The sequence below is a fragment of the Heteronotia binoei genome, chromosome 20 (genome assembly GCF_032191835.1).
Source record: "Heteronotia binoei isolate CCM8104 ecotype False Entrance Well chromosome 20, APGP_CSIRO_Hbin_v1, whole genome shotgun sequence".
Lineage (NCBI taxonomy): Eukaryota > Metazoa > Chordata > Lepidosauria > Squamata > Gekkonidae > Heteronotia > Heteronotia binoei.
The window spans coordinates 34,737,885-34,753,461 of record NC_083242.1 but is presented as its reverse complement, the minus strand read 5'-3'; the positions used below and the strand labels follow the sequence as shown (position 1 = coordinate 34,753,461).

At 48.5% G+C, this 15,577-nt stretch overlaps 1 protein-coding gene across 1 annotated transcript in view; it reads left to right on the top strand.

The window, feature by feature from the left end:
* Positions 1-3,056: 3,056 nt before the first annotated feature.
* The window catches only part of FLII (FLII actin remodeling protein), a 78,369-nt gene continuing 65,848 nt past the window's right edge, over positions 3,057-15,577 (top strand). Inside the window, exons 1-4 of the mRNA XM_060260681.1 lie at positions 3,057-3,172; positions 10,519-10,629; positions 11,097-11,168; positions 13,025-13,105. Coding sequence (XP_060116664.1) covers positions 3,110-3,172; positions 10,519-10,629; positions 11,097-11,168; positions 13,025-13,105 — 327 coding nt within the window. The 5' untranslated portion in view covers positions 3,057-3,109. The remainder of the gene's footprint in view (positions 3,173-10,518; positions 10,630-11,096; positions 11,169-13,024; positions 13,106-15,577) is intronic.

The following is a 15,577-nucleotide window of genomic DNA, read 5'->3' as shown; positions in this document are numbered from 1 at the left end:
TTCGAGGTCCCTGCCCCGGGGAGCTTGCAGGCGGATGTTAAAGGGGCAGTAGCCCTGCTTCCGTGCGCCCGATGCAAGCGCGGCAAATGGGTGCAGAGAAATGTGCAAGGGTGTGACTGGTTGCCAGCCTCCAGGTGGGGCCTGGAGATCTCCCGGAATTACAACTGAGGTCCAAACGGCAGAGAAAATGGCTGCTTCGGAGGGCGGGCTCTGCGGCACCATATTTAATCCGGTTATTAGTACCCCTCCTCTTTACTCACTGGGGCCAGGCTTTCTCCTTTTCTGTTTTACCCTCACAATAATAATAATAATAATACTTTTTATTTGTATCCTGCCCTCCCCGCGAAGCAGGCTCAGGGCGGCTCACAACATAATAAATACAATACAATAAAATTATAAAATTATACAATATACAAGAAGTGCTTGTATATTGAAACAATTTTGTTGATGGATACCAAAAGTTCATTGCATAATTCTTTCTCACAGAAGACTCCACCAAAACCGCCTTCATTGGAAGTAATTTTCATTCACGGTTTCATCTGTGCTCAGTTTTACTGGATTAATTGTTATAAGTACGTCCTACCCTAGGTAAACTATGTTATAACCTCTTGAGAAACTAATGCCCTCTATTTAAACCCACAACTAACAAACACAGAATGATACCCAGATTTATGGCACTTCACATCGACGACATCTATCTGCTTTTTTTATCACCCTCCACTGTTGTTTCAGCCCAGTTAACAACACTAACTAACAAACACAGACCGCAATTTGTGATTCTTTTAATCTGCTAAAATATTTCCATGACTCTGCATACCAACTCACTGCCCACTTTCTCTATATTTAGGCCTGCTTGCCATTCCATTTTTGTCTGATGAAGTCTGCTTAGAGCACATGAAAGCTGACATTCTGAATAAAACTTAGAACCAAGCAGTAGACAAGCGGCACCTTTAAGACCAACTAAGTTTTATTTAGAATGTAAGCTTTCGTAGGCTCTTAAGCAGACTTCATCAGGCAAAATGGGAACGGAAGCAGCAATTCTTAATATAAGTGGGCATCGTGGAATCATGGGAATGTTTTTAGCAGATTAAAAGACTCACCAATAGGGATCTGTGTTTGTTAGCGTAGGACAGAACAGGGTTAAAAAAAATATTGGAGAGTGATAAAAAGCAGACTGCTGTGGTAGGTGCGAAGTGTCATAAATCTAGGTAACATCCTGGCTTTGTTAGTTTAAATAGAGGACATGGTTTCTCAAGAGATTATAACATCCATATAGTTTGCCATCAGATGGGTTGGTATATGCAAGAAGGCAAACATAAAACTTAGTTAGTCTTAAAGGCGCACTTGTCTACTGCTTTGGCCTATGTAAACTAATTTTTATGTGTTGACTATCACTCTGTTTAAATTTGATAAAAGTGATGAGATTAGTGTTTTCGTTAATATATCACGGTGGTGGTTTTTTTTTGCTTGCACCCTTGGACAATGGCAAAGTACTCCGCATTCAACTACCCCAAAGTCCCAGCCATGCGCAAAGACAAGCAAAGGTAGGACCAGAACCAATGGGTTGAAATTAAATCAAAAGAGTTTCCGGCTCAACATTAGGAAGAACTTCCTGACCGTTAGAGCGGTTCCTCAGTGGAACAGGCTTCCTCCTTGGGAGGTGGTGGGCTCTCCTTCCTTGGAGGTTTTAAAACAGAGGCTAGATGGCCATCTGACGGCAATGAAGATCCTGTGAATTGAGGGGAGATGTTTGTGAGTTTCCTGCATTGTGCAGGGGGTTGGACTAGATGACCCTGGAGGTCCCTTCCAGCTCTAGGATTCTATGATTCTTCAGGAGGTGGTGGGCTCTCCTTCCTTGGAGGTTTTTAAACAGAGGCTAGATGGCCATCTGACGGCAATGAGGATCCTGTGAATTGAGGGGGGAGGTGTTTGTGAGTTTCCTGCATTGTGCAGGGGGTTGGACTAGATGACCCTGGAGGTCCCTTCCAGCTCTAGGATTCTATGATTCTTCAGGAGGTGGTGGGCTCTCCTTCCTTGGAGGTTTTTAAACAGAGGCTAGATGGCCATCTGACAGCAATGAGGATCCTGTGAATTAAGGGGGAGGTGTTTGTGAGTTTCCTGCATTGTGCAGGGAGTTGGACTAGATGACCCTGGAGGTCCCTTCCAACTCTAGGATTCTATGAACAGGCTTTCTCGGGAGGTGGTGGGCTCTCCTTCCTTGGAGGTTTTTCAATAGAGGCTAGATGGCCATCTGACAGCAATGAGGATCCTGTGAATTAAGGGGGAGGGGTTTGTGAGTTTCCTGCATTGTGCAGGGGGTTGGACTAGATGACCCTGGAGGTCCCTTCCAGCTCTAGGATTCTATGATTCTTCAGGAGGTGGTGGGCTCTCCTTCCTTGGAGGTTTTTAAACAGAGGCTAGATAGCCATCTGACAGCAATGAGGATCCTGTGAATTAAGGGGGAGGTGTTTGTGAGTTTCCTGCATTGTGCAGGGAGGTGGACTAGATGACCCTGGAGGTCCCTTCCAACTCTAGGATTCTATGAACAGGCTTCCTCCTTGGGAGGTGGTGGGCTCTCCTTCCTTGGAGGTTTTTCAACAGAGGCTAGATGGCCATCTGACAGCAATGAGGATCCTGTGAATTAAGGGGGAGGGGTTTGTGAGTTTCCTGCATTGTGCAAGGGGTTGGATTAGATGACCCTGGAGGTCCCTTCCAACTCAGGAGGTGGTGGGCTCTCCCTCCTTGGAGGTTTTCAAACAGAGGCTGGAGGGCCGTCTGACATCAATGAAGCTCCTGTGAATTTAGGGGGAGGGATTTTGTGAAATTCCTGCCTTGTGCAGGGGGGGTTGGACTAGATGACCCCGGAGCTCCTTTCCAACTCTATGATTCTATCAGCTTGGGGGCAGACATCCACCCAAGGGTTAAAAGGAGGCGGGTTGCAACCGGAGAGCAAGTTTGCTTGCAGCGTGCAATTGCAAAAGGGGAAGGCGAAAAGAAGCCCCACCCAGCTGTCTTTCCCCTCCCGGGTTGGGTCGCTTGTGCAAAAAAGGAAAGCAGCATTTGCACCAGAGAAGCGGAGTCCCTGGTTTGGGGAGCGGGCGGCGGCGGCATGGCTGCCACGGGGGTCCTGCCCTTCATCAGGGGCGTGGATCTCAGTGGGAACGACTTCAAGGTGAGTTTTGTTGGGGGGGGGGGGGAAGGGGGTGGCAAAGGGTGCCTCCCAGCCGGGGCAGCTGCGCCAAGCCGGCCCTGCCGGGCGCCTCCCTGGCTAATTTTAGCCTCCTGCTCTCATGCATGGCCGGGGAAGGAGGCTGGAATCAGCCGAGGCTTGGGGTGAATCGGGGCCTTTTTTGGAAAAGGGGGGCGGAAAGCAAAAAGTCTCCGTTTGCAAGGAAACAGACGCTGGCAAGCTTGAGAGAGCAACAGAGCTCTTCGGCAACGCGGGCGGGGTGGGGGTGGGGAACGGGAGTCCAGTAGGGTTGCCAATCCCCAGGTGGGGGCAGGGGATCCCCCGGTTTGGAGACCCTCCCCCCCCGCTTCAGGGTCGTCAGGAAGCGGGGGGAGGGGAGGGAAATGTCTGCTGGGAACTCTATTATTCCCTATGGAGATTTATTCCCATAGAAAATCATGGAGAATTGATCTGCAGGTATCTGCGGCTCTGGGGGGGGCTGTTTTTGGGGGTAGAGGCACCAAATTTTCAGCACAGCATCTAGTGCCTCTCCCCAAAATACACCCCAAGTTTCAAAAAGATTGAACCAGGGGGTCCAATTCTATGAGTCCCAAAAGAAGGTGCCCCTATCCTTCATTATTTCCTATGGAAGGAAGGCATTGAAAAGGTGTGCCGTCCCTTTAAATGTGATGGCCAGAACTCCCTTTGGAGTTCAATGATGCTTGTCACAGCCTTGATCTTGGCTCCAGCCCTAATGTCTCCTGGCTCCACCCCCAAAGTCCCCAGATATTTCTTGAATTGAACTTGGCAACCCTAGAGTCCAGTGGCGGACTGGGTCTGAAAATATTGACCAATTTCGCGCTAGACTTTTAATCCTGGTTTAGCCTTGTCCCCAAACTGACATTCTACGCTAAAAACATAGAATAATAGAGTAATAGAGTTGGTTTTTCTGATTCTATGATTCCAATGTAGAATGTCATTTTGGGGACAGAGTTAAACCAGGATTAAAACTCTCGTGTGAAATTGGTCATTGGATGCCGGGAGACAAAGGGGGCCCACCCACCACCGACTATGAGGCTATCGTTTCATTTTTATGAGAAATAAAATATTCAAAACAGATCTTAGCGGGGGGAAAGGGACAATTGAAACTTTTGCAAAATAAATTGTATTAATCCCCCCCCCCCTGTTAAAATAGTAATACAGTGTAAATTTTAGTTGCGTTACGGTCATAACGTTGGAACTTTTATTTTCAGGCCACTAAAAGGCCATTGACAATTTTAACGTATTGCCAAATGCCATTGGGCAAGCTGGGCACCCTGACCAGTCTGCCACTGCAAGAGTCGATTGGAAAGCGAATGAATTGTGGGGTTGCCAGCCACCGGGAGGGGGCGTAGGGCGCGCCAGTTCCAGGGTTGGAAACTCCTGGAGATTTGGGGATACAAGGGGGCGGGGAGTGTCAGGGACTTCACAATGCCGCATAGATTCCCCCTTCCAAAGCATCCAGTTTCTGCGGGGGAACTGATCTCTGCCGTTGGAGGTGAGCTGCCATTTCAGGGGATCCCCAGGTCCCACCTGGAGGGTGGCATCCCTGAATAGGAGCCCCCCCCCCGGGGGAATTTCATTTTTGCTACAGAAGCGATTCACACGCAGCTACCCCAATAGAACTTTGAATACGTCGGATGCCTGTTTCTTCTACACTGAGCAATTTCGGCTTTGTGTTTGACTGGCGTACACCTGACAGCATGGTTTGAATCCCACGTTTTATTTTAAAAATGGATGCACCTTGGGCTTTTCATACAAACCGCGCATCATGCACTTTGGGTTCCTGGTGGCTTTGTAAGAATGTCGTTTCTCGACAAGCTTGGTTACAGTTTCTTGCAGCTGCTCTGAGAACTTTCTCTGTTTTATAGTTTTGTGTCTTGTTCGACAGAAAACCTGTTTGCATGGTATTGTGGAAAAGGGTTGAGTCAATACACAGGGCCCTGTGGTCCCTAAAACAATTCATGTTTAATAGCCAGGCACTCTGGCCTCTACTGATATCTTTATTTGCTTAATTTGTTCATGGAGCTTGATGTGCCCATTTTACAGATGCACAATCGTAATAGTTAGAGGGATGGATTAGAGTCTAGGAGCCTGGGTTCGAATCCCCCGCTCTGCCATGGAAACTTGTTGGGTGACCAGTCACACGCATTCAACCTGAGTTACCTTACTGAGTCATGGTATTATTATTATTATTATTATTTCATTGGTATCCTGCCTTTCTCCCTAATGAAGACCCAAAACAGCTTACATCATTCTCCTCTCATTTTATCCCCACAACAGCCTTGTGGGGTAGACTAGGCTAAGATTGTGTGACTGGTCCAAGGTCCAAGGTTTGGGGGATCCAAACCTGGGTCTCCCAGATCCAAATCTGTCACTCTAACTACTACACCACAGTGACACTGCGTGAGGATAAAATGGAGAAGAGAACGATGTAAGCCGATGGGGGGGGGGAGTTTAAACGAAGTGAATAAAAATATAATAATAATAATGTAGCAATGATTTGCCAGTGGATCGTTTAAACTCATAGGCCAGTGTCTGCCCCAGGGAGTTTGCAGTCTAAACAAAGATCCTCTTTCGGTTCTGTAAATTATGGTTCAGAATAATTGTGCTGTATAAATACATTTTAAAATTTAATACGATGTATGGATTAATTATTTCTCTAACGTTGGGATTTGTAGAGAGGGGAAAAGACAGGTCTCTGCCCAGAGCAGTTTACAATCTCACTTTGGGAGGGACAGGAAGGGAAAACACAAGAGAGGGAAGGGGAAAGGGGGCGGGAGGGAGGAAATGGGTGTGCAGATGCTACGTGTGTGAACACCCTTACAGCACACTCCTAAGTGGAGTAACGCCCTTCTAAGCGCATTGAAGCCGCTGGTGATAGAAGGGTGTTACCCTGCTTAAGTTCAAATTAAGGGACAATATTTACACCCTTTCCCTACAATCACACACAGGAATCTCTCCTGTTTTATTCCAATTGGAGACTGGACTCATGGTGCCACGTTAAGAGCATTTTTCAGGACTGTAGCTTGTTTCTCAGTGTTTTGGCCATGCGTTTAACATTTAATTATGGTTTGGGCATTTAGAAACAAAAAAGCAAAAACTAAACTGGTCCGTCTCTTCAAAGGACAGGTTTGGGCGTTTGCTAAGCTAGCAATTTCTCAGCCTCATCTACCCCTCAGGGTTGTTAGTTAGGATAAAACGGAGGAACAGGGGAATATCCTATGCTACTTTGTAAGCGAATGGCATCAGAGATGAGTTCCGGTCTATTTAGAGTGGGGTTGTGCATATATCTTTGTCAGCGTGTGGTCACCGGAGCTGAACGTGTGAAGTGACTCTCTCCAGGAACGCTGGATTTGAGGTCATGCGCCAAGACAGGAAGGTCTGTGTGTGATCTCTGAAACTTCGTTGATACACACATACCTTGCACATTTGAAATTGGCTTGTTATATCCAGTCATGCCCTTGAGGCCATCTAAAGCAAGGGTGTCGAACTCTGACATAAATGAGAGCCCACCACCTCCCGAGGAAGCCTGTTCCACTGAGGAATCGCTCTAACGGTCAGGAAATTCTGACATAAATTCTGGCCGGATCTGACATAAATGAGACCTTGTCGGGCCATGTCGGACCAGGCCACGTGTGCGTACCTATTTAAGATTAGGTAGCAGAGATATAAATGTTATAAAGAACACAGACAAACACAAATATATATATTTTTTAAAAAACTTAAAACATACATAAAATGTTAGCACTCATTGGTCTTATGCTTTCTTTGTATTTCTCCCATGTGTTTATTTTTGTTGACCTTATATAATTTTAAAAAAAGCTGGTTTTCACGGTGGGTTATGTACCTTTGATTTTTTTTTTGCTCACCTGGGGATTGGCCCCTGTGGAAATGGATATGTGGACCCCAAGAGCCCCCTGTCTCTGACTGGGAGGGGTGAATTCGAGGGAAGCTGGAGAAAAAAAGTGTTTCTTAACGCCCACTGGTTGGTCAGATTGGCACGCAGATCTATGTGGGACCTTCCTCGGCCCTGGTATTTGCCCAGCTGTGCCAATCCTGTGATAAACCATTGCCCCAAACTTGGTTTAAGCCAATCTGGGTGGTTGTTATTGGCTAACCTGAGTGTTGCAAGAAGACCGGGGTGGGGGCTAGCAAAAGAGAGCCCCCAAGAGAAGGCGGGATCTGTGCACCTGCAACACCGTTCCAATTCTGACACTGACTCCCTGCAGAAAGGGAAGCCGGCTGTAGAGAACCAATGGAGGCGGCCCTGCCTGTTTATCCTCACAACAACCCTGTGAGGCAGCTTAGCCTGAGAGAAAGTGGCGAGCCCCAAACCACCCTGCAAGCTTCCAGAGCTAAAGAGGGAATTTGAACCTTGATCTCCAAAATCCTCGTCCAACACTGTAAATCAGGGGCGGCCGAACTGAAGCTCGGGGGCCGCATGTGGCTCTTTTGAACATACTGTGTGGCTCTCTTCTTCACCCAAAGGGGGATTAACATGTGGAATTCACTGCCACAGGAGGTGGTGGCGGCCACAAGCATAGCCAGCTTCAAGAGGGGGTTAGATAAAAATATGGAGCAGAGGTCCATCAGTGGCTATTAGCAATTTCTCTTAAGTGTTAGGCCAAACAGCCAGCATGTTTGAAGGAACACCTGGTGGGGAGGATATTGCCACAGACTTTTAGGTTAGTGGGGCGCTGAAGCATAATTCTACATCCAACGCAACTTTCTCCTTTTTCACAGACTGGCATAAAACCGGCTATGTGTTGGTGGCCCAGTTTTAGGGTTGCCAGGTCCAATTCGAGAAATATCTGGAGACTTTGGGGGTGGAGCCAGATTGTGACAAGTATCATTGAACTCCAAAGGGAGTTCTGGCCAGCACATTTAAAGGGACCGCACACCTTTTAAATGCCTTCCCTCCACTGGAAATAATGAAGGACAGGGGCACCTTTTTGGGGGGCTCATAGAATTGGACCCCCCTTGTCCAATCCTTTTGAAACTTGGACGGTGTTTTGAGGAGAGGCATTGAATGCTATACTGCAAATTCGGTGCCTCTACCTCAAAAAACAGCCCCCCCCCAGAGCCCCAGATAACTGCAGATCAATTCTCCATTATACCCTGTGAGAATTGGTCTCCATAGGGAATAATGGCATGCCCAGCAGACATTTCCCTCCAGTCCTCCCCCACACTTTTGGATGACCCTGAAGTGGGGGGGGAGGGCTTCCAAACCGGGGGATCTCCTGGTGGGCAACCCTACCCAGTTTGTATTGTACTCAGTAGATAAATATAAAACCTCCATGGTTTTATGCCCCTGTGTAAATCGATGGTGCGGTCTCATTTGGAGTACTGTGTGCAGTTCTGGTCGCCGCACCTCAAAAAGGATATTATAGCATTGCAGAAAGTCCAGAAAAGGGCAACTAGAATGATTAAAGGGCTGGAACACTTTCCCTATGAAGAAAGGTTGAAACGCTTGGGACTCTTTAGCTTGGAGAAACGTCGACTGCGGGGTGACATGATAGAGGTTTACAAGATAATGCATGGGATGGAGAAAGTAGAAAAAGAGGTACTTTTCTCCCTTTCTCACAATACAAGACCTCGTGGGCATTCGATGAAATTGCTGAGCAGACAGGTTAAAACGGATAAAAGGAAGTACTTCACCCAAAGGGTGATTGACATGTGGAATTCACTGCCACAGGAGGTGGTGGTGGCCACAAGCATGGCCACCTTCAAGAGGGGTTTAGATAAAAATATGGAGCAGAGGTCCATCAGTGGCTATTAGCCACAGTGTGTGTGTGTGTGTGTGTGTGTGTGTATATATACACACATAAAAAAAATTTTGGCTACTGTGTGATACAGAGTGTTGGACTGGATGGGCTATTGGCCTGATCCAACAGGGCTTCTCTTATGTCCTTCTGTGACACAGAGTGTTGGACTGGATGGGCCACTGGCCTGATCCAACATGGCTTCTCTTATGTTCTTATGTGACACAGAGTGTTGGACTGGAGGGGCCATTGGCCTGATCCAACATGGCTTCTCTTATGTTCTTATGTGACACAGAGTGTTGGACTGGATGGGCCATTGGCCTGATCCAACATGGCTTCTCTTATGTTCTTATGTGACACAGAGTGTTGGACTGGAGGGGCCATTGGCCTGATCCAACAGGGCTTCTCTTATGTCCTTCTGTGACACAGAGTGTTGGACTGGAGGGGCCACTGGCCTGATCCAACATGGCTTCTCTTATGTTCTTATGTGACACAGAGTGTTGGACTGGAGGGGCCATTGGCCTGATCCAACATGGCTTCTCTTATGTTCTTATGTGACACAGAGTGTTGGACTGGAGGGGCCATTGGCCTGATCCAACAGGGTTTCTCTTATGTCCTTCTGTGACACAGAGTGTTGGACTGGAGGGGCCATTGGCCTGATCCAACATGGCTTCTCTTATGTTCTTATGTGACACAGAGTGTTGGACTGGAGGGGCCATTGGCCTGATCCAACGTGGCTTCTCTTATGTTCGTATGTGACACAGAGTGTTGGACTGGAGGAGCCACTGGCCTGATCCAACAGGGCTTATCTTATGTTCTTCTGTGACACAGAGTGTTGGACTGGAGGGGCCACTGGCCTGATCCAACAGGGCTTCTCTTATGTTCTTATGTGACACAGAGTGCTGGACTGGAGGGGCCACTGGCCTGATCCAACAGGGCTTCTCTTATGTTCTTCTGTGACACAGAGTGTTGGACTGGATGGGCCACTGGCCTGATCCAACAGGGCTTCTCTTCTGTTCTTATGTGACACAGAGTGTTGGACTGGAGGGGCCACTGGCCTGATCCAACAGGGCTTCTCTGATGTTCTTATGTGACACAGAGTGTTGGACTGGAGGGGCCACTGGCCTGATCCAACAGGGCTTCTCTTCTGTTCTTATGTGACACAGAGTGTTGGACTGGATGGACCATTGGTCTGATCCAACAGGGCTTCTCTGATGTTCTTATGTGACACAGAGTGTTGGACTGGAGGGGCCACTGGCCTGATCCAACAGGGCTTCTCTGATGCTCTTATGTGACACAGAGTGTTGGACTGGAGGGGCCATTGGCCTGATTCAACAGGGCTTCTCTTATGTTCTTATGTGACACAGAGTGTTGGACTGGATGGGCCATTGGCCTGATCCAACAGGGCTTCTCTTATGTTCTTCAGTGACACAGAGTGTTGGACTGGATGGGCCATTGGCCTGATCCAACAGGGCTTCTCTTATGTTCTCCGTGGCTCTCAAACGGCCGTCGATCTGACCTCATTTCTCCCCCCTCTGTGCTCAGGGGGGCTATTTTCCAGAGCACGTGAAGTCGATGACCAGCTTGCGATGGCTGAAACTCAACCGGACCGGCCTCTGCTACTTGCCCGAGGAGTTGTCCGCCCTCCAGAAGCTGGTAAGGGGTCAGCTTCGCTCACGGGGTCTGGAGGCTTTGGGGGTCGCAGGGCTGCTGACTTTGGGAATGGTCCGTCCTGGGGATAAGACCCAGAGAATCTGGACCAGCAGAATTCCTCCCTGGCTTGTTGTTTCCAGGACGTGAAAGCGTAAGCCAGTGGATTTGTCATCAGGATGTCGATCTTTGCCGTCAGGATGAGATTTCTCATATTTGCAGGAGTAATTTTTTCCCTTCGTAGCTATCAGGGGGTGTGTCTACTCGTGTGCAAGGAAAGCTCGGCCACTCAGGGTGCCACATTCCATGCTGGATACGAAAACTGGTTCCAGCCCCAGGAGCGCAGCGGTCGCAGTGTCCAGCCCGGACTGCAGAGAGCCAAGTCTCCTCACTTGGGCTGGTTGCTTAACCCTACCTTGCAGCATTGTTTGCACTGATAACTGTGTGTCTGTTCCTTACTTGTTTCCGAACAGGAGCATCTCTCCGTGAGCCACAACAGCCTAACCACGCTCCATGGGGAGCTCTCCGGCCTCCCCTGCCTGCGGGTAAGAGTTGGTCGCTGCCGCTTTTGGAATGCTACAAACTGCTCCTAAGTCCCCTCCCGGAATAAATTGTCTATTTCTGCTAGTGTAATGTAGTGGTTAGTGCATCAGTCTAGGAGACCCAGGATTCAAATCCACTCTCTCTGCTGTGGAAGCTCACTGGGGGACCTTGGGATGATCACACACACGCCGTGTGACCTACCTCGCAAGGTTGTTGTGAGAATAAAGGGAGGAGGGAGAATGTTGAGTGGGGTGTTTACGAAGTACATAAATCAATGCTGATCTCTTTTCTAACGATCAGCACTTAGTCTGCTTTGTTATTACCTTTAAAGCCCTATATGGCCTAGGACCTGCCTACCTTAGGGACCGTCTCTCCCCACATGTTCCCCAGAGAGTACTGAGATCGGGTTCTCAAAACCTGCTTGTAATCCCCGGGCCAAAGGAGGCCCGTCTGAAATCCACCAGGGACGGGGCCTTTTCGATAATGGCACCTTGCTGGTGGAACCAGCTGCGGGAAGAGGTGAGGGCCCTGCGGGACCTTGGGCAGTTCTGCAGGGCCTGCAAGACAGCCCTCTTCCGGCTGGCCTATAACTAACTGACATTGGAAACTTTATGGAAGGTTGTAGTGTATCATTTTGGCAGATCGCTTGTTCTATACGTTTTATTATTTTACAGTTTTAAATTGTCTAAATTGATGTATTTTTAAAGCCATTGTTGTAAATGGATGTATTTTAAAGCCAAACTTTATGTTAGATTTTATATGTGGTGAGCCGCCCTGAGCCGCTTCGGCGGGAAGGGCGGGATATAAATTGAAATAAACTGAAACTGAAACTTTGAGAGCCAGTTTGGTGTAGTGGTGAAGTGCGCGGACTCTTCTCTCGGAGAACCAGGTTTGATTCCCCACTCCTCCACTTGCACCTGCTGGAATGGCCTTGGGTCAGCCAGAGCTCTTGCAGAGGTTGTCCTTGAAAGGGCAGCTGCTGTGTGAGCCCTCTCACAGCCAGTTTGGTGTAGTGGCGAAGTCCGCGGTCTCTTCTCTGGAAGAACTGGGTTTGACTTTCCACTCCTCCGCTTTCAGCTACTGGAATGGCCTTGAGTCAGCCATAGCTCTGGCAGAGGTTCAAGGGCAGCTTCTGGGAGAGCTCTCTCAGCCCCACCCACCTCACAGGGTGTCTGTTGTGGGGGAAGAAGATATAGAGGATTGTGAGCCACTCTGAGATTCGGAGTGGAGGGCAGGATATAAACCCAATATCATCCTCCTCAATGGGCAAAATGGTTTCCCCTTGTAGCAAGACAAACCATTGGTCCATGTCGCTCAGCATCGCCCAGTTGGACTGGCAGCTGCTCTCCAAGGCTTCAGGCTATGAAAGGTTTCCCAAAAGCTTTGATCCTCTTCCATTGACTCACAGCCCATTCCTAAGTGAGAATGCCTTATCAAGCATTGCGGAGGGATGGTGGCTCAGTGGCAGAGCATCTGCTTGGGAAGCAGAAGGTCCCAGGTTCAATCCCCGGCATCTCCAACTAAAAAGGGTCCCGGCAAATAGGTGTGAAAAACCTCAGCTTGAGACCCTGGAGAGCCACTGCCAGTCTGAGAAGACAATACAGACTTTGATGGACCAAGGGGGGGTCTGATTCAGTATAAGGCAGCTTCATATGTTCATATGTTCAAGTCTGGTATTGTCTACTCTGACCGGCAGCGGCTTTCCAAAGCCTCAGGTGGAATTTTTTTCCAAATCACTTCTCCGTTCACCTGGAGAGGCCAGGGATTGAACTTGGGACCTTCCTCAAGCAAAGCAGATGTTCTGCCACTGAGCTACGGCCCACCTCTCCATGACATCATCTCTCACTCCCTCCTCTAGGCCATCGTCGCCCGAGCCAATTGCTTGAAGAACTCTGGCGTTCCCGACGACATCTTCCAGCTGGACGATCTCTCTGTGTTGGTATGTTTTTGCTTTTCTCCATGGTTGGTTTTCTCCATGGCGGCAAACGATTTTACCGGTACTTTTTCTGGTAGACTTCTTGCCGAGTAGGAGAGGTGGGGCGGCCCAGAAAGGAAATTGTGACCTTTCGAAGCGTAGGTGAGTGTTTCAGAGCAGACGTAGCGCAGAGATCCTTAGCGCACATTCTTGCATAAAAACCGGGCCGGTCAGACCTTGAACCTGTAAGCGCTTTGGCGGGGCCAGGGATGATTGCTGCTAAACAAAGATCTCTTGTATTCTCACCCTGACAAGCCCCGGAGCCTAATTTGTAGATTTAAAGATCCTCAGAGGACTGAAGAGGTTCTAGGGACGGGGAGGGACGGTGGCTCAGTGGTAGAGCATCTGCTTGGGAAGCAGAAGGTCCCAGGTTCAATCCCTGGCATCTCCAAAAAAGGGTCCAGGCAAATAGGTGTGGAAAACCTCAGCTTGAGACCCTGGAGAGCAGGAGAGGGACGGTGGCTCAGTGGTAGAGCATCTGCTGGGTAAGCAGAAGGTCCCAGGTTCAATCCCTGGCATCTCCAAAAAAGGGTCCAGGTAAATAGGTGTGAAAAACCTCAGCTTGAGACCCTGGAGAGCCGTTGCCAGTCTGAGAAGACAATACTGACTTTGATGGACCAAGGGTCTGATTCAGTATAAGGCAGCTTCATATGTTCATAGTGAAAAATATAGCAATGGCAGAAGAAAGGAGGCCCAGTCTTGGTGTGTGATATCCCTTTGTTCAGAGCTGTCGAAGTCATTTGTTAGGAGGGCCGGATCTGACACAAATGAGACGTTGTCGGGCCGGGCCATGTATGTACCTATTTAAGGTTAGGTAGCACAGAGATAAATTTTATAAAGAACACAAATATATATATATATATTTTAAAAACTTAAAACATGCTTCAAACGTTAGCACTCATGGGTCTTAAAGATGCTTTCTTTGTATTTCTCCTATGGGGTCCAGGGGGCTGGCTCTTTCCTTCCTTCCCCTGGGGGAGGGAGCCTCAGCCAATAGAAGGAAGTGAGGCTTGGCTCAGTAGCTCTGCTGTGCGGCTGAGAGAGCCTGGCAAAGCGAGCTGTTCCTTCCTCCCCGAGGGTGGAGCCTCAGTCAGTGGAGGTTTTGCTGTGTAGTTCCTGTGTAGTGCAATTGAGCAAGCCTGGCAAAGCAAGCTGTGATGCAGAAGGAAGCAAGATATAGGGAGAAGGAAGCAGATGACAGCCAGTTGCTCGGGGGCCTGATAGGAGCCCTCCAGGGGCCTGATTTGGCCCCCGAACTGCATGTTTGGCACCCCTGCCGTTGTTGCTTTCAGTGCAAACGATTTCTAGTTTATCAGTCGATAACCTTTATTGGCGTGATATCCAACATAGCAAGGAACGCATCTGCCCATCAAACGGCAGTTTACAAATACATTAAGCGCCGCCCAGATGCTAAATGCAAAAATTTTGCCACAGTTTCATTTGACAATTGGTTTCCGAGTTGACAGCAAGAAGACAGTTTTACATTTGTCAGGGTTTAGCGATTTGCTCACTCAGACACAGGAGGCGTCAATGAGTATGGAATGTAGGTCAGAATAAAAGGTACAGTTCCCTATCATAGGGAATCACAACAAAAACTTTGTAAAAAATTCCTTTTTTTCAATAAAATTTAAATTATAAAAAAAGAATAAAAGGTACAGTTAAGGAACAAAATTTCCGGCTCCACATTAGGAAGAACTTCCTGACCGTGAGACCGATTCCTCAGTGGAACAGGCTTCCTCTAGAGGTGGTGGGCTCTCCTTCCTTGGAGGTTTTTAAACAGAGGCTAGATGGCCATCTGACAGCGATGAAGAACCTGTGAATTTAGGGGGAGGGGATTGTGAGTTTAGAGCAGTTCCTCAGTGGAACAGGCTTCCTCCTTGGGAGGTGGTGGGCTCTCCTTCCTTGGAGGTTTTTCAACAGAGGCTAGATGGCCATCTGACAGCAATGAAGAACCTGTGAATTTAGGGGGAGGGGATTGTGAGTTTAGAGCGGTTCCTCAGTGGAACAGGCTTCCTCCTCGGGAGGTGGTGGGCTCTCCTTCCTTGGAGGTTTTTCCTTGGAGGTTTTTCCTTGGAGGTTTCCTTGGTGGGCTCTTCTTCCTTGGAGGTGTTTCAGCAGAGGCTGGATGGCTATCTGACAGTGATGAAGATCCTGTGAATTTAGGGGGAGGGATTTGTGAGTTTAGAGCGGTTCCTCAGTGAAACAGGCTTCCTCGGGAGGTGGTGGGCTCTCCTTCCTTGGAGGTTTTTAAACAGAGACTAGATGGCCATCTGACAGCAATGAAGATCTTGTGAATTTAGGGGGAGGGGTTTGTGAGTTTAGAGCAGTTCCTCAGTGGAACAGGCTTCCTCCTTGGGAGGTGGTGGGCTCTCCTTCCTTGGAGGTTTTTCAACAGAGGCTAGATGGCCATCTGACAGCAATGAGGATCTTGTGAAT